Source organism: Diabrotica undecimpunctata, chromosome 10, assembly GCF_040954645.1.
Source record: "Diabrotica undecimpunctata isolate CICGRU chromosome 10, icDiaUnde3, whole genome shotgun sequence".
Lineage (NCBI taxonomy): Eukaryota > Metazoa > Arthropoda > Insecta > Coleoptera > Chrysomelidae > Diabrotica > Diabrotica undecimpunctata.
Genome location: NC_092812.1, coordinates 15,563,939 through 15,583,778, shown reverse-complemented (window position 1 = coordinate 15,583,778; position 19,840 = coordinate 15,563,939). Strand labels below are relative to the sequence as shown.

The following is a 19,840-nucleotide window of genomic DNA, read 5'->3' as shown; positions in this document are numbered from 1 at the left end:
TAGAATTTGATCTATAATGTGAGTTCTCTTTTAGTTTATCAGTATTCGGTGGAAAATAAATGTTACAGATGTTAATAATTTTGAGAGTTTTTCTGGTTACTGCTACTGCTTCAAGGGTGGTCTTTAAATGCATTTGTCTAGATTCCAACAGAGTTATTAACATAAATAGAAACTCCTCCACTAGATTTTTTAAAATCACGTCTGTTTTTATGATAACCTGTAAATGCGTTTAATTTTTCTAATTTTTGATCAGTAAAATTCGTTTTTTAGAGACATATTATTGAAGGTAAGTGTTTAGTAATTAATAATTTAAACATTTCTATTTGTGTATAATAACCGTTTCTGTTCCACTGAAGTATTGACATTTTTGTTCTATATATTAATTTTTATTCTTGTACTTGATCACTGCCTAATTCAGAGGAGGTATCTGTATCAAGCAATTTGAATATTTTGCGCTAAATTTTTGTACGTGTTTTCATTATTTTTTCATTGAACAGAGGGTAGATGTCTAATAATTTTAGTAACCCCTCAATATCTTTTGTAAAAATTTGGACAACACTCAACCATACGCGTCTTCAAAAAAGTGTACCATTTTTTGGAAATTAAGAACACTTTCGTTTGCGTCTTCTTCAAGAAATGCTTTATGGCTGCATCAATTTCTGTATATCAATAGGATCTGTTGTTGGGATAGTTCTGTTCTCTTTTTCGAACGTGTATCTTTCACTAATTTGTGAAGTGAACAATGATTCATTGGTTTCTGATCCAGTTCATTAACATTTATACCTTTATCTGTGGGCGGGTTGTCGGTTTCTGGCCTTGGTTTATTTACATCTTTATTTTTGTGTTATTTAGATTGAGTGTCTTCTACAAAATAATTTGGTTTTCAATGGATTTGTGCTGAATGTTGTGTTATGTTAGTTATAATGTCTGCTGTACTTACTGTGTTATTTATCATTGAACTGGAGTTATTTTTTTGCGGATAGTTTGAGGCAATATGGGCAACAATGAAGAAGTACTGCGGAGAATGAACACAACCGTGGATTTGGTCAACATCGTGAATGGCCGTAAGCTACAGTACTTGCGACATAATAATGAGAAATCAAGGCAAGTACCAGCTACTCCAATGCATTTTGTAAGGTAAAATTGAAGGAAAAAGGGCCCCAGGACGAAGAATATCCTGTCTTGCTAACCTGAGAGCATGTTATAGAAAGACCTCAACACAGCTATTCCGTATAGTAACCAATGAAGTCATAGCCAGAATGATCGCCAACATTCGGAACGGACAGGCACCCATCATGCATGTTGCGTTTCCAGCCCTTAGCGTTTAGTTGCCGAAAAATATAAATTAAATGGTTTTAAATATGAACAACTCTCACTGTCAGGAACGTATCGTATCAGACACCTTACGTTTCCGTTCAGTATATTCGAAAACAATATTTTACGGATGCGACCGCTACGGAACGAGTCGAAACCTGTTGGTACGGATAATGTGAATTAGGAATCCGTCGTTTTCCCCTTGTTGTATTTTGATACAGAATATTAAAAAAAATAATTTTAGAAGCTACTTTGTCATTTATGCATGTGTTTTTATTGCTTTGTGACAATTAAACATGGAAGTGATAAACAATTAGGACTTTTGCACGGAAGTGATACCTCTTCTTTTTTTAAAAATACTCTTTGGTTTGATATTTACAGTTTGATAGTACAAGTTAAAATGGATTTCGAAAAATTAATTGAACTCGTACGCGGTGAAGAAATTTTATATAAATACAATGATAAATGCTATTATGATGCAAATAAAAAAGAAAGTAATTGGGAAAGCGAGAACCCATCTTTACCGCACCAACCCGAAACGATCTATGTATGAAAATGTGAACGCGCAGTCCGATTGCTGGACTGGAAACGCTACGAAATTCAATAGTTTGTATTTTCATGACAAATTAACAAGGATTCAGGAAGTATTAGGTCAACTCTTCTTCTTAAAGTGCCTATCCGTTCCGGATGTTGGCGATCATCACGGCTATCTTTACTTTGTTTATTGCAGCGCGTTCAGTGGTAGTCGTGTTATACCACTTTCGTAAATTTTGAAGCCAGGAAATGCGTCTTCTTCCCGGTCCTCTCTTACCATTTACCTTCCCTTGGAGAATCAGCTGGAGAAGGCCGTAACGTTCTTGATTTCTCATTACATGTCCTACATTAGGTCAACTAAAGGTGAAATGTGTACCTGTCTACGGAAATTTAAAATTCGGGACCAGATGTGCCAATTCTAAGGAATGATATGGGAGACATAAGTTTAATACCTAGTTTCTGTAGTTCTGTTTCTAGAATATTATGTGGATATTTGGACATACATGCGATAATATTAGTCGTTTACAAGGAGTAATTAATTTTCTTCTTTGTATTTTTTGATTGTTTACTATGATTTTTCCTTGATGAGTATTGATAAATTTGTCAACTAATTCTTCTTTAGATAAATAAATACAAATCCTATTATTAGCTATACGTGAAGAGAACATTATATCTTTTGAAGATATAACTAATCCCAGTGAAACAAGGTAATCTGCTAATTTTACATTTTCTAATGAACTGAATACAATAGCTTGCTTTCTGGATGAAAAATTAAGAGTACTGGTTACTGATGAGTACTTTTTTTAGGTATTGGTGCTGATAATTTCAGCTAATTTCTTGAGCTATTTCGGAATTAATATTATCCATTTACATAAACTTTGAACCTAGTCATTAGATCTGAATGCGCTCCTGTATCAAAACTATAACAAGGCAATTAAGCCGGTGTAAAAACTAAAAGATAAGAAATTTTTGTTTGTATTTAAAATATTCGGTTGTTTTTCTTTTCTTGTCAAATGGATATTTTGTTATTACAGATAATTATTGATGTATTATAATCTAACTTACAGAGTCTCTGATTTAACTCCTACTCAGAAATTTCACCAACTCACTCTTTCAATTTTTAAACAGGTATCTTTAACTTAAAATTCACTTAACTTAAGAGCCGATATTTTCCTACTGGTTAACTTCCAGGTCAGGATCTCGAGAAAATACTTTGAATTAGCTGAAGTTGACCGACTTCACATTCCAATCAGTTCCCGTAGATACCGCTGACTTGCAGAAGATCCTTGGACAGACCTTTAGCCAACAGCCTTGGAAACAGCAACTCTGCGGTTTATAGGCAGGTTATAAATTAGCATCCTATAACTAAATTTCAATAAGCAATACAGGGAACGTAAACATAAGCACGTGTAGGCCTCTAACAGGATCGCATTTACGATTATCTTATCGTTTGGCCAGAAGTATTACCTTGTAAAATACGAAATTTATATTTTAATTTTGCAAAAATGCGAGACAAAGAAACTGATTGTTTTTAGTTTATATCCGTCAATAGGAACCATTTATACAGGACGAAAAAACCAAGAAATTAGTTTCTTATCTCAAAAACGGCCAAAGCATTACATATACGGGGTGTTTTCAAAAAATAAAAGTTTTATTTATAATCTTTGTTATAGTTGTTTGTACGATTCCAAAAAGTTTACATATTTCAAAACGGTTAGTTTTTTGGAATAAAAAAACAAAGTGATTCATAATTCGTTTGAGTTCGGCGTAAATATATGGCAGAGATCGAGATCTCGGCTGCTTTTAAACATTCTGATAAACTGGATAACATGTCACTATCATCAACATTTATAACAAGTGGTTTCAAATATGTTTCAATTATATTTTCCAGCCTCCACATTTCCTTTTCTACTTTTCTTGAACATATAAAATGCAGTTCTTCCATATTTCTGGTACCACAGTGGTACGGAGGAAGTCTCAATAACAGTTTATTCTGGGTATTCGCCATTTCATTAATTACATATTTATCATAAAACTTTTTATGTTTTTTTACGATTGAAAGAAGCTGTAAGTACTTTAAGAATATGCTTATCAAATTTTATATTTTTGTAATGGAGCCAATTCTGAATATTGCTTTTTTTTAGATGCATTTGTTGGTATTTTCTCTATTTTACGAGAATGGTACGGTGTGTTGTCAAGAACAATGATAGATTTGTCTTCTAATATTGGTAGGACATTAAAAATTTTCACCAATTTTTAACAGATTTCTATCTGTAGATCTGATTATCTCTTCATTGTAATCACCAGACTTATTCGACTCAAATGCCCAGAGGGGATTTGAAATAAACCCATTCTCGCTGCTAATGTGACAAATAGTCTTTTACATTTTCCTAAAAATTAAAAGTGAAAGTTTTGAGATTTAAAATATGTAAAATGTAATAAACTACTTGAAGGATTTTTTAATCCCGTTGTTAATGCATCCAAAAAAGCTTGTTTAGGAGATTTGACTGTAGTTTCTACCCATATTTTACATTTTGTACACCCAGCGTTCAACCATATCTCATCCGGATAATAAATTTTGCGGTTCTCTTCTCTGTAAGCCCCTATCTGTTGAATATATTCTCGTTGCTACACCACAACGACGTCTCTGTAGAATAAAAGCGCGTTTCTTCCCCTGCGTTGATATTAATAATTATTTTTTTTTAATTTTTTAAAATATGGTTTTCGTCAAATTTGGCAAATCAGGATCATCGTTTACTTCGTTTGAAATCTTATCCACGGTGAGTATTTTGTTTCTCATAAAAAAATCTCTTAATCACCGTAAAAATCTTCGATCGATTCGAAAAAAAACTTCGATCACGAACTCCAACTTCACTCGCCACTTTTTTTATATATATAATGTCGGTTTACAACGTTCTTCGACGTCTTCCGATTTCCAATCTCCATCTCATTCTAACCTCTAGTTCTCTTTCCCTGATTTCTTTATCAACTCCTTTTCTCCAACTTCTTCTAGGCCTTCCTGGTCTCCGCCTACCTCTTCATTGCCATTCAAGAATTTGTCTTGGTATTCTATTCTCCGGCATTCTCCTTACGTGTCCGTACCATCTGAGTTGTGTCGTTTTGATGTCATCAACAATATTATGTGTAACCCCCATGATTTCTCGGACTCTCTCGTTTGTTATTCTGTTGCGTCTGGAGATTCCCGCCGAGCGGCGCCAGAAGTCCATTTCTGTTGCTCTAAGCATTTTCTCTGTTCTGTCTTTTAGGGGCCACACTTCGCATCCATATATTGTGATACTTTTTATTATGGTGTTGTATATTCTTCTTTTATTTTCCTTAGAGATGTTTTTATCCCACAGTACGCTGTTCAGTAAGGATATACCTTTCCTTCCCTGTGTATTTCGTTCCTTAATGGCTGCATCTAATTTTCTGTCCTGAGTGAAATTTACTCCTAGGTATTTGTAGTCGTCATAGTTTGATCTCTTGATTTTCCTCTACGAGAAGGTTATGTTGATCTCCTCCGATACTCATGTACTTAGTTTTTTCCATATTCACTTCCAAACCCCACTCTGTAAAACCTTCTAATAGTTTTCGCATCATGTAACTAAGGTCTTTAGAGTCCTGTGCGATGATGACCTAGTCATCCGCAAACCACTTTTTTACCTATATAATATCTCCAACCACTAACCCGGGATTTTCTATTATTTCTTATTTAAATATATTTCAAATTAAATCTCTTACTTTAGCGCTAAGAAAACATCTTGTAGTTCGTTTTTGAGAAGGACTCCATGTATTTTCAACTAATTTATCACCAGAATCAGTGGACGATAATTTTGTTTTCAATAACAGTAATCACGTATATAGTTTAAAGTCGTTATACAGTTAAAAATATATACTAATAAATAAATAAAAATAAATAAGAAGTAGTTTTAAAACGCAAAACAAATAATAATTACTAGTTCAATATTAATAGCATAAACATAAATTGTCCTTTAACCATCAAAATGACAAAAACATTACTAACAAATCCATTCAAAATACACTTCAATACCAAAATAGTAAATATGGTCCGAACCAGTTAGTCAGTTTCAGACGACGTCGAGTAGCAATTTTTTAGCCCAATAGAGATGGTTATTTCGTTTTGTTTTTGAATATTTTCGGATAATCGTTACTTGCATACTCTTTTAAATTTATTCATTAATTTAATTAATATGACTATTTTTTCACTAACTATTCAGTGATTACAATAATTTATATACTATACACTAAAAACTAGTAGTCGAGAAAACAGAAAAATTGATAAAGTGTTCTTAATAATATACTGTTACTATTGCAACGAGTAGATAAATTTTGAACATATTTAATAATTAAAATACAATCTTATCATTGTTTACACGCCCTGCATCGCTTATTGAAATTTAGTTTAGACGAGGAAGACCACTCCTAGCTGTTACTTCGACTTGAATTTGTTCAATTGTAACAAATAAAGTTCTTTTTTTACAGTAATTAATTATAAATGATTAACACTGAAAACAAGGAAGGTAAGAAAATAAAAAAAGTGAACTTTGGTATTATAAGCAAATATTTATTTTAAGATCATAAACATATGGTAATTTAATCATCGACTAAAAAATACATGTACAACAATAAATAGTCTTGGCTTTTGCCAATAATTTGGCATTACTTTAAAGTATATTGTAAATGTTGCTTCAGTTAGTCTCAACATAATTGATACAATTTAAATGAAACAAGACGTTACTTTATCTTAAACATCATACAGAAATGTTCTTTAAAGATATAAGTGTATACATTATAGTTCAAGAAACTGTAAAGTTTGAAAAATATTTAAAATTTAAGTACAGGAACTTTCAATAGGGACTTTTTTGCTAAATTACCATGGATGGATATAGCGTACCATATGTACGTCGACGGAACTCAAGATGTGTGAAAAACATCGCCACTGTCCTTAAGGGTGCAGGAGAATCCGAGGCAGTCGATTTAACGTCGGTATTACCAACATAACAATAACAATCCCTGAAAATTGGAAGGAGTTTGTTATCATCTCAATAAAAAAACACGACAAACCGGATTCCATTCAAATCTCTTATAGGCCCATATCATTAGCTTCACCTGTGTTGAAAACATAGAGGAAAAAATCGTCTTGAGCAATGATTTGAGAAAGAACATATTCTACCTGACACAATATGGTTTCAGAAAATCTAGATCAACATTGGAAGCATAAACAGTAATTGTAATAGATACTTTAGCTGGATTTACTAGTAACCTGATGAATATGACAGATTTTAACGATATTACAGAAGCATTTGATAACGTTGACCTAGATGTTTTAACGAATAAATTAATTTCAATTGGATTTCATAAACAATTAGCGAACTTTATAACTTTGCTGTACATAAACAGAAAAATACATTTAAAAATAAATAACTTGTTGATTTAAATTCCATTTCACGTCACTGTCACTGTTCTTTAAGAAAACTCTCTGTACCGACCGAAGTGTACACGTCCAGTTGTTTAATTCTACTGATATATTTCCGATAATTTTAGGGCGCATCAGGTGGGCGAGGCGATTGTAAGATTTTTAAACTTTTCCTAGATTTGACTAACTGTAAAAATAACTCGGTTTGACTAACTGTAAAAAGAAGATCGTGTGATTTGACCCGCCAGACTCTTTCTTGTAGGGTTTTCTTCTAGGTCGCAGGTCTACGCGAATCAGACTCAAATCACAGCGGCCCTCAAAGCTATCCATAACTCATGCCACCGGTTTAATTCAGCCTTACTTATGCGCCAGTCATGGAAAATTTGACATTATTTCTATGGATGGATATGGACAGGAAAACCTTTTAGGCATTTTAGAAAACTAAGTATAGTCCTACCAGAGATAGTCATTAATGTTTATTATCGATAAGTGTCTACCGCAAGGCAGCGGGAGATCGCCTCTGGACAGGATCGTACTTTTATTTTCGATTTGCATTACTTATTCGATTGTCAGGTGTGTCTAAAAGCTGGTTTTTTACCGTTATCAACTGAATTTAAAAATATTTACATAAATAACGTATACATAGAAAGTTTACCATTTATAAATACAATTCAAAAAGTACTTACATTAAAAAAATTACATGGACAAGTCAGCTGCACTATCACTGTCGTTATCTAGATCTATTTTGACGTCCATGTATTATTTTTTAAATGTAAGTACTTTTTGAATTGTATTTATAAATGGTAAACTTTCTATGTATACGTAATTTATGTAAATATTTTTAAATTCAGTTGATGACGGTATAAAACCAGCTTTTAGACACAACTCAATTTTGAATATAATTTTCTAAAATATTTTTGCCTCAGTTCTTTTTGTACTCTATTTAGAAATGATAAAGTTCTGTAAATATGTGAATGTAGTGTATGTAAATATTTTTGCAACTATTATAACTTTAGTAGTAATGATAAAAACCGGTTTTTAACCCTTAAGTACCATGGCGGGGTCAAAATTGACCTCCCGTGTTTTTAATGCCAAGTTTCGCTACCGAAACATAGATTGAGCATTGCGCGCTTTCTGCTAATCTTCGACCGGTAGGTGATTTATCGATCTACGAAAATTCCGTTAGTTTATCTGTTACTACTGCAGAGTTAGGCACGCATAGGGTCAATTTTGACCCGCTTATGGTATAAGTGTTTCTAGTGCAATTAACGAGTAATTTGAAATGGTGTAGTCGCAATAAACGTCCTCTGACACAGAAAGAACTTGAAGAGGAGGGACAAAAAATTATGGACAATGGACTAGATAGTGACAGTGAGTTTTTAGACCAGGCTAGTGAACACAGTGATCACGAAACAGACAGTGAAGAGGAATGGGACGATGATGACGAAAAAAATTGGCAAATTAATAATTCCGAAACTGGTAGTGAATATTCGGGTGAAGAAAGTGATATAGCTGACTCAAGGGATGTGTTTTATGGCAAAAATAGGTACAAGTGGTCTAAAACTTCTCCCACCTTTTCTCATACACGTAAGCATAATTTAATTAGTCATTTACCTGGTGTTATTGGAAAAGCTCGAGCTAGTATGCTAGAGAAACCAGTTGATGCTTGGGAATGTATTATTAGCCACGATATATTGCAAGAAATTCTTGAGAAAACCAATGAACGAATAACTAATATGGCTTCTAAATATAATTTACACAATTTATCGTGTCAATATACCAATCATCTTGACATAATTGAATTAAAGGCCTTCTTAGGCTTATTATATTTAGCTGGGGTATTTAAATCCAATAATGAAGATTTAAGGTCTTTATTTGCTACGAATGGTACTGGCCGTGATATATTTCGAGCAACCATGTCACTAAACCGATTTTATTTTTTGCTTGGAAGCCTTTGTTTTGACGACCCAGCTACTAGACAAGAACGTATTGCGCACGGAGATAAACTGGCAGCTATATCCAATATTTTTAATATGTTTATAATTAATTGCCAGTCCAATTATAGCTGTGGTGAATATCTCACAATAGATGAAATGCTTATTGCATTTAGAGGAAGGTGCCAATTCAGGATGTATCTCAAAAATAAGCCAGACAAATACGGTCTGAAAATGCAGTGTTTAGTAGACTCTAAGACACATTATTTGTTAAATGGTTTTATATATACTGGAAAAGATACACGCAGAGCAAATCCAAAAAAGTTATCCATCCCCACTCTAGATGTTTTGATACTTATTCCACCAATTTCTGGTACAAATAGAAACATAACAGCAGATAATTGGTTTTCGTCCATTGAGCTCATAAAAGAACTGAGAAACCATAAAATTTCATATGTTGGAACTCTAAAAAGAAATAAAAGAGAGGTTCCTGCTGAATTTCAACCCCAAAAAAACAGGCCACCTAATTCTGCCTTATTTGGTTTTACAGGAAGCGAGAGCCTTGTATCTTTTGTTCCTAAGAAAAATCGTGCAGTGTTGTTAGTGTCAACTATGCATCATTCCAATATAATGGTTAATGGAAAGCCAGAGATTATAAATTTTTACAACGAGACAAAAGGTGGGGTGGATTCATTGGATAAGAAATGTGCATGCTATAAAACTGGCAGAAGAACTCGTAGATGGCCTCAAGTAATATGGTTTCGCATTTTGGACATTGCAGGATTAAATGCTAACGTAATTTTTAATGGAGTTCAGCAAAACCAAATAATGGAAAGAAGATTGTTTCTAATCACTTTAGGTCAAGAACTTATTAAGGTCCATTTAACTCGTAGAGCTCAGCAAACTTGTTTACCGAGAGAAATTCGTAGTGCCATTTTTAAAGTTTCCGGACTTCAGGAACCAATGCCTGCCGCAAATCCAGAGCCACAACGACGAAAAAAGAGGGGAAGGTGTAAAATATGTCCATATTCCAAAAATCAAAAGAAAGAAAGCTCATCGTGCGATAAATGTCGAGATTTTATTTGCAAAAATCATTCCCGCATACAGACGTTATGCATAAGCTGTGTTGAAAATTAAGGTAAAATCATGCTTGTCATTTTTGAGATACGAAATCTAAATCGATTTTTTTTTATTTTAGGTAGGAGCTATGATACCTAGATTTCACCATTGGATATAAAAAAACTGCACATTGTTATTATTTTTCTTATAATTCGAGAAAGTGTATAGCTATGTTAATTTGACTGAATACAAAAGTTTTTTTAAATAAAGTTATATCTAATTAACCAAATTCGTTTATTTTTATATAAATGTAAAAGTAGCTGTAAACAAAATAATTTAAAATAAAACAAGTTAAAAAAAAGAATATTTTTTGATACAAAAAACAATGGGGGGTCAAATTTGACCCTGCCATGGTACAAATGTTACTATTTTTGGCCATGGTAGTTAAGGGTTAAACACACCTAACAATCGAATAAATAATGCAAATCGAAAATAAAAGGACGTTCCCGTCCAGAGGCGATTTGCTGCCTTGCGGTAGACACTTATCGATAATAAATATTAAAAGAGAGTTTTTAAGCCCTCTACTTTTTGATGTACGTTAAACGTAAAACGTTATACTTGTCATGCGCATTGAGTAGGAAATAAGGGATATCGTTTTTACTTAAAATCGTTTTTGAATGCTTTCAGAAATGACGCTAACACAAATTAACGTTAATGGACATTTGACAAACGTAACCTATAAAACGACAGTTCGATAACCTATTTTATTTGAAGTAGGTATTTGCCATATTGAAAATATATTAAAACGACGAAAACACGGAAAACTAATAGATCACAATTTGATAAGAAGCTTAATTCTTCACAATATTTTTGATCCTGTAATACCTTTTGCATCAAGACCACATTTTTTGTTGGAAACATTTAAAGACAAATATGCCGAATTAAATTTTCGATTTAAGAAAAGGGATATTCCTCGACTAACTCGGTCCTTACATATTCCAAATCATATGACATTTAGCTCATATGTCTTTTTTTTCGTTTTTTTACGATTTAGATATATGGCATTTGACAACATTACAAATACGTAATTCCTTAATAACGTGACCCTTATTTCTACCTAAATACGGGAATACCTTATCCGCTAATAAAGTAATCCGTTATTTTTCTGTTAATGCGCATGAGCAGAATAACGTTAACGTTACTGAAATAAGGGGCTTATAAACTCTCTAATGACTCTCTCAGATCTCTGGTAGGATTTTACTAATCTGTGTTGATCAACCTTCAGCTTACCTGAAGTTAAAAGAAAACCCAATGATTAGGTACTGATCTTAAAAAGTTGTTTATTGTTTTAGAGTAAGACTTTAGCTAAATTAGAAACAGAAAATTACGACAGAAGATACCAAGGATAGAAAATTATGAAGAAGTAATCACAATTACCTTTTTAAATTAACTATGATGTCTATTGTATATTGAATACCTTGATATCTTGATTACAGCCGAAAAAGAAGTTACATTAAGGAAAATAAAATAGCCAGGTTGGAATCAAAAAATGGAAAGAAATTTATACTAGCTAAGCTTGCATATTTAAATGACAGCAAACTTTTTATTCGAAAGATTTATTTTCGGCATGTTTGTGAAAATCATATAACACATACCAAACTATATTTTTCAAACGCTACAGATCGATAGAAATATATAATCTCACATCTTTATAATAACGCCGCATATATACATATATCTATTAAAACTATTAAGTATCTATTGCATGTACCACCGGATGTGTCTATTCTTTATACAAATGCAACTGACGTACTATTAATTAACAAAACATATTTTAAACAGTTTAATAAAATATTTTGTGCACTTAAAATATGCAACAAGTGGATCGAGAATTATTTGGCCTACAATGTAGAGATTAAATGTTTGTTTCAGGTAACAAACTGAGATTCCATATTATTGAATATATGATTACAGAAAAGGAAATAACAGCTATAATAGTACATTGGTTCAAACTTTTATTAGAATAGTCGGGTTGAACAAGCTATAGATTAACTTCTTACTAAAATTAGTTAACAAAAATAAACCTCTAGTACTGAGGATTGGGGGAATGTTGATGGTGGTAGGAATTAGAATTTGTACCGTTAACCATGGGCTGTCCAGGTTGGTTTTGTCTATTCTCGTTACTACCACACGGTCTTCCTGTATACCCTGCAGTGTTAGGTTTTATAATATTATGGTAGTTTCCAGCGTTATTGGCGTTGTAAGCGTTTCTAGTGCTACTAGTGGCAGTATATGAGCTATAGGAAGAGTCATCAGACTGGACAGAAGATTGTATTCTGCGGGTTTGGGATCCCAACACACCATACATGGACTCCGGTCGATTTCCTCTAACTGGCTTGTTTTCCGTCAATTCTGAATTAGATGGGGCAGGTCTTGTACTGTAAGAATTCTCAGCGTGGTTTTCTCTTCTAGGTCTCTCCGCTGTTGAGTAGTTGTCACATAGTTGGCGTTCTGTTGTAGAGTAGTTATCTCTTTGGCGTTCCGTAGCTCCGTGTGTTTCTGGTCGATTTGCAGTACCTGGTGTTACCCCTCTAACGCCGTATATTCCCTCTGTCCGTTGTTGTAGTTGGTTCTGTACGTTTTGATTAGTAACATGGCTCTGTTGATTAATTCTTAATGGATACATGGATTGCGTAGGCACCAGAGGTCCAGGTCGTGGTAGTAAATCTTTATGGATTCCAGTATTTGACTTAGCATAAACAGATTGTGATCTATTTAAGTTGGCTCTTGTAAGAGGAGGTGAGTTGCAGTACAACGATTTGGTTCCTCCATAAATTGATTCTCCCCTTTCTAGTTTTGCAGCTGGTGCTGAGTATAAACTACCGCAGTAATTAGAACTCGATGCAGCCCCACCTCTAAAGTTATTAAAATTAGAACCATGAAATTTTGGAGGGGTTGGTTTTTCTATATCATCAAAGGTATCTATGTCATCTGATCTTATGCTTGAAGATTCTTCATCTGCGGCTTCTTTCGGTTTTCTTTGGCGTCGGGGATTGAAAATATATTCGTAGATTAAACCTGCTGCTATTCCACCGCACATAGGACCCAGCCAGTACACCCAATGATTGTGCCATTTATTTAACACAAAGGACGGCCCCAAAGATCGTGCTGGATTCAAGTAGGGCATCTGAAAACAAAAAATGTGTTTAATAAAACAAAAGTAATTACAGATAGTATTAAATACTAAAATTATATGGGTATTGTGACATGGCAAAATATGTGTAGAATCGTCAAATCTAGCATCTGCATAAAAAATTGTGATTTTACGTTTTCACCGTAAGGATTACCCCAGTCAAGTCAGAAAAAAAGCTGAAAAAATCTTATACAGATACTTGAAGGTTCTAAAACGTATATGAATTATCCTCCTCATCCTCAATATTTTTTCCTTCGTAAGGATGTAGTGGCGACATGTAATTTGTTTGACTATTTCTGTCCAATTATCTCTCTCATGTGCGTGTTGTTTTGCTTTGGAGAATGAGTAAATTATAAGCTTTGAATCGGCTTTTTTTATTGTCCAAGTTTCTGAAGCATAGGTGGCGATAGGAAATATCATTGCTCGAACAAGACGTAACTTTGTGTTTTTTGTGATGTCAGTGTTCTTCCAAATTTTTGTGATTTTGGCTGTTGCCAATCTCACCATTGTGATGCGTCGACGAATCTCGTCTTCACATCCTCCACTAGTAAGTAATAACGGAGCCTAAGTAATTAAATTGCCTGACCACTTCGTAACCTGACATGATTCTTATCTCTGCCTGGTTGTTTCTGATTCTATCGATAATCACCACTTTGGTTTTCTGCATATTTATTTTCAGACCATATTCCGTACGCACCGTGCCTAGCCTATTCATAATTTGTTCCAGTTCTTCTGGTGATGACGCCAATATAACAGTGTCATCAGCATAACGTAAGTTTTTAATTTTTCTTCCTCCTATCGTTGCTCCAGCTTGCCATTCCTTAAAAACTTGACGCATAATATGTTCACTATATATATATTGAATAGAATAGGGGATATTATGCATCCCTGTCGAACTCCAGATTTTAATTTCAAGTTTTTAGAAACCACATTATTAACTCTTACATTAGCAGTATTATTTACATATAGTTTTTGTAATAAATAGATTAGATGTTCTGGCGTACCCATTTCTCTAAGTATATGCCACATTTTATCCCATTTTATGATATCGAACGCCTTGGAATAGTCAACAAAGCATAAATAGGTTTCTATGTTAAACTCTCGAGATTTTTCGATAATTTAACGAATATTAAGAATATGTTCTGTTGTTCCTCTACCTGGGACGAATCCGCATTGTTCTTGGGGAATTTGTGGTAAGATAATTGATTTTAGTCTTTCATTGATGACGGTTAGAAGTACTTTGCTCGCGTGTGATATCAATGCTACTGTACGGTAATTACTGCAATCTGTCGTTGAACCTTTTTTATATATGGGAATAAACGTGAGTTTACCCCAGTCATTTGGCCACTTTCCGGTATTCCAGATCTTATTGCAAATTCTAAGCATTACTTCCGTCCCTAATTCTCCCATTTCTTTAAGTGTTTCAGCTGTTATTCCATCTTCTCCTTCTGCTTTTCTGAATTTTAGCTTTTTAAATGCCGCCTCAATTTCTGATTTTAATATTTGAGGTTCTTTTTCATAACTTCTTTTCTCTGTATTATTGGCTGGGTCGTTGTTAGAGAATAGTGTTTCGCAATATTGTTTTCACACCTCTGCGATACCGTCTGGGTTTTTTATGGTATTTCCACTATTATCTTTGATGATCTGTGCCTGCGGTTTGAATTCTCTCGCTAGATACTTGACTTTTGAGAAAATTTCTCTAGATTCTTAGATGTTACTCTAATTGTACACATATGTTTTTAATATAATTATTTTTGTCCCTTCTGCATAAGTATTTTATATTTGTATATATGGTGCATATCTATATTTCTTTTTGTTTTGAATTTGATGTGCCGTTTCTTTCATTTTCGTCTTTCTTCTACAAGATTAAGAGTCTCTTCAGTCATCCTATGTTTTTTCCTAGCTGTTTTGTCTTTGGGATTAGTATTGTTGATGGCTTCAGTAAATCCATTTCTTTGTGTATTCCCACGTTTTGTCAGGGTCTCCGGTAGTCATTGGTAGGTGCTAATGCTTCTCTAAACTTTTCCGGGTGTTTTGGAATCAATTTTTGTTTTTCTTTTTTCTGTCTGACAAGAATATAATCCATTTGATTTTTGTATCGTCCTCCAAGCGAAGACCATGTTGATAATCTCCGCGGATGATGTTTAAACATTGTGTTTAATATACTAAGATCCATGTCGATGGCGATGGCAAATTGGAGGAGCCGTTCACCTCGTTCATTTCGCTTGCCTAAGCCATGCTTACCTATCGTTCCTTTTAAATGGTGATCTATTTTAATTTTTCCTATTGATTATTCGATAATTTACTGGAAGGTATTCATGTACATATTTTGCCCAACGCTTTTGAATTAATATTGCTACGCGTTTTTGTCCTGATTTGTTAGCTTCTGACATGAAAACTTTGAAGTGAGTGGCCTCCCAATGTCCTTGGCCTTCCCAGTGTCTCAGATATCCCACATATATCTAACTTCTCCTTGATCAGTTAATTTTCTAATATATACAATTTACCTGGCGGTAGCAGATCCCTAACATTCCATGTTGCGAGGCGGTGTTTTTTACGTAATGTTAAGCTTGATCTTCCAGTATCCCATTTCGCAGATATTGCCTGGTCGTCCACAATCATCTGCCCGGTCGCCCATTTCACAACATTCGACCCGGAATCGATATGGCGCCGGTTGCTAGCCGGATTGCAGAGCACAGAATTTTCTTGCTTAGTCGTCATTTCATAACGCTCTCTGGGAAGATAATCAGGTGGTTTCCCGTTGCCTGCCTGATCGCAGTCTCACAGCCGGTTGAACTAAGATGTAGTTGTCTGTGAGTAATTTACACTAGTCCTGTATGGATCATACAGCCTCAGTGCAATTATGATATAGCTGCTGCCCTATGTCATGAAGGATAGCCTTTTGACCTAGTATTACCATATGGCCACAGTTTGTAATATCATATATTCGATAAACAAATAAAATTTAATAGGTTTTTCTGCTTATTTGTATTTTTCCTAAACTAAACTTGATGGTAAAAAACCACCAGTTTAACAAAAAAATTAATTCAGGTTTTGATGGGTTAAGATCAGTAAAAACCAATTTTTTCCATACTTGTATCGAGTTTTCAATGGAAAAGAAAAACAAATTTGTAAAAAAAACAAATATTTTATTTTAAACTTACCGAAACAAAGGAACAAGCTGAATAAGTAGCTCCAATGGTAAGAGAACTAGTGCCTGTCCATTTTCGGTAGGAATCCATTGATATGAAGTATGAGAAAACCACTATAAACGTCAGCATAAACTCAATGCCAAATCGTTCCCACGGGGCAATCCCGGCAGAGTGAACTACTGCGGCTGACAAATTACCCTGATAGCCGGGAATTGTTACCCTAAAATGCAAAAAAAAACAATCAATCGAGTTGAACTAATTATAAACATATAAAGTTGACAATATTTTATATATTTTATATTTGCTTTTTGTCATTTTTAAATTTTTTTGTCCTAAGTAACTTGTTCATGCGGGTAGCGGGTAGGAACTCCTTTGGATAGTCCTATAGCGGGTAGGAACTCCTTTGGATAGTCCTATCAGGGAAAATGAATCAATGCCTGCCCTCCGCAGGTTCCAGGTATTTCCTGACCCGGGAAATTAGTGCCTGCTTAGAGCTCCTTGTCCAGGGTCACAGATGAAGTACACAACGGTAGCCACGGCGGAGAAGAATACCTTCGATACGGTGTGGATTGCGGAAGTGGCAATCCCTTGATTTTAGGGATTGTATAAAATCACTCACCAACCCGTCTAGCCAGCGTGATGTTTTAAGGCTAAAAACTTCCTAACGGGAATATGGCTATATCTAAAACAAAAAGAATGGGTAGACCATACAGTAATGGCAAATCCCACTCCTTTGAAAAAAAGGAAAGCTTCATGGAATCTGGGGGAAGCAAAAAATCGCTAAAAACCACACCATTGAACATCGCAACTCTAAATATAAAGTCCTTCAGCAAAGATGAAAAAGTCTACGAACTCGAAGAAGACATCAAGGACTTAAAATGGGACATAATTGGTTTAGCAGAGGTAAAAAGAAAAGGGGAAGAGTGCATAACACTAGAGTCCGGTAACGTCCTATATTACAAAGGGTGAAAAGAGCAAAGCCTAGATGGCGTAGGATTTCTAATTTCCAAAAAATATGCGCATAAAGTAGAGCAATTCGTAGGAATATCTGAAAGAATTGCAATGATTAGGCTAAATGTAAACGAGAACATCTCCCTGAAAAATATTCAAGTATACGCTCCAACCGCAGCATACCCCGATGAAGACAGAGACGAATTTGATGAGAAAATTGCAGAAACTAGCACGAGTTATCACAGCGCGTACACGATGATAATAAGAGACTTCAACGCTAAGATCGGACAACGACTTGAAAATACCGAAAACTATATAGGCGGCTCTGGAGTTAGAAATGAGAGGAGAAACCTTGGTTAACTTGATACAAGCCCACAAATACTATGCAATGAACATATTCTATAACAAAAAACCTCAAAGAAAGTGGTCGTGGCTATCCTCAGACGGAAAAACTCGGAACGAAATAGATTACATACTCTGTAACAAAACAGATATCATGCAGGACGTAACAGTAATAAATACGGTCAGTAAGTAGCGATCGCCGAATGGTTAGAGCCAAATTAGAGATAAAACATAATAAAAACAGAAATAAATTAAGAAAAACTTGGAATATAGACACAGATAAACTAAAACCTAATACAGAATATAAAAGCAAGTTAAAACCCTCGAAAGTATTAAATCTAGATAAACTTAGCTTAAATGAAATCAATGAAGTCATAACAAAAGAACTATTAAATGCAAGCTCAGAAGTGGTAACCGCTAACTGAAAACGAAAATCCAAAATAAGTGTAGAATCACAAAACTTGCTGAAACAAAGAAAAGATCTTCTGAGACAAAACAAAAGAGACACTGTAGAATTTAAGGAACTTAATCGAGTAATAAGAAAACAGATAAAAGAGGACATTAAAAAACATCAAGAAGACCGTATAGAACAAGTCATAGGGAAAAACCGAAGTCTCAAATGCACCAAACCGTAACTAGGAAAGAAAAACATAATAACCATTAAAAATAAACAAGGACAATTAGAAAAAATAAATCTGATATAGCAAACTCAATTGAAAAGTTCTACGCCGATCTGTATCGTTCCAGAAACGATCCCCCTAACTCCTCAAAACAGAACTTGAAAAGGCAGATAACAAATGTCAACTCAGAAGTGATGCCCGAAATAAGCCACTAAGAAATAGAAAGAGAAGTAAAAGAAATAAAAAGGAATAAAGTTCCTGGAAGCGATGAAATCCTAGCAGAAATACTGAAGGAAGGCGGAGAAGAAGCTATCACATATCTAAAAATAAAGGGAGACACCACAGACCTGAAAAATTTATCGACCAATTTCACTTCTTCCACAACTTTACAAAACATTATAAAGATTATTTGAAACAGGTTAACAATTAAATTTGACGGATATCAACCAGTAGAACAAGCCGGATTTAGAAAAGGGTACAGCACCTGTGACCAACTATATAATTTGAAAATCCTAATAGAAAAGACTAACGAATACAATCTCCTATTATGTCTGGCTTTTATAGATTATGAAAAAGCTTTTGATAGCGTAGAACTGTGGGCAATAGAAGAAGCATTAGTCAACAACCGGAATATTAATACATAACATATACGAACAAGCTGAAATGATAGTGACGTTGGGTAATAGAATCGAAACAAGACCAGTAAAAATCAACCGAGGCGCAAGACAAGGAGACACAATATCTCCAAAATTATTTACAGCTGCCCTAGAAGACATTTTTCAAGTCAATAGACTGGGAAAATAAGGGAATCCCTATTAACGGAAGATACTTGAACCATCTTAGATACGCAGATGATGTTGTACTAATAGCCGACACGTGGAATGCACTGAATACGATGATTGGGGAGCTACACACAGAATCCCTAAAAAAAGGACTGAAAATGAATTTCAGTAAAACTAAACTAATGTCAAACAAAGATGACAAACCTATGATAAACATCAAAGGGACAGAGATAGAATACGTAGATGAATATACATATCTGGGTCAAAATGTCAAGGTAAGTAAAGAAAATCAGACTACCGAAATAAGCAGACGTGTAAAAATCGGATGGGCAGCATTCGGAAGACTCTCATATGTAACTTAAAAATAAAAACATACCTCAAAGACTGCGTAATTAATTCCTGTATTCTACCTGTACTTACATATGGAGCTCAAACCTGGACATTCACTAAAATAAACATAGAGAAGATCAGAAAAACTCAGAGAGCTATGGAACGACAGATGCTGGGTATCTCACTCAAAGA

At 34.3% G+C, this 19,840-nt stretch overlaps 1 protein-coding gene across 1 annotated transcript in view; it reads right to left on the bottom strand.

The window, feature by feature from the left end:
- Positions 1–12,355: 12,355 nt before the first annotated feature.
- bib (MIP channel family protein big brain) overlaps positions 12,356–19,840 on the bottom strand; it is an 83,453-nt gene continuing 75,968 nt past the window's right edge. Inside the window, exons 3-4 of the mRNA XM_072545834.1 lie at positions 16,636–16,843; positions 12,356–13,465 (exon numbers count right to left, since the gene is read on the bottom strand). Coding sequence (XP_072401935.1) covers positions 12,365–13,465; positions 16,636–16,843 — 1,309 coding nt within the window. The 3' untranslated portion in view covers positions 12,356–12,364. The remainder of the gene's footprint in view (positions 13,466–16,635; positions 16,844–19,840) is intronic.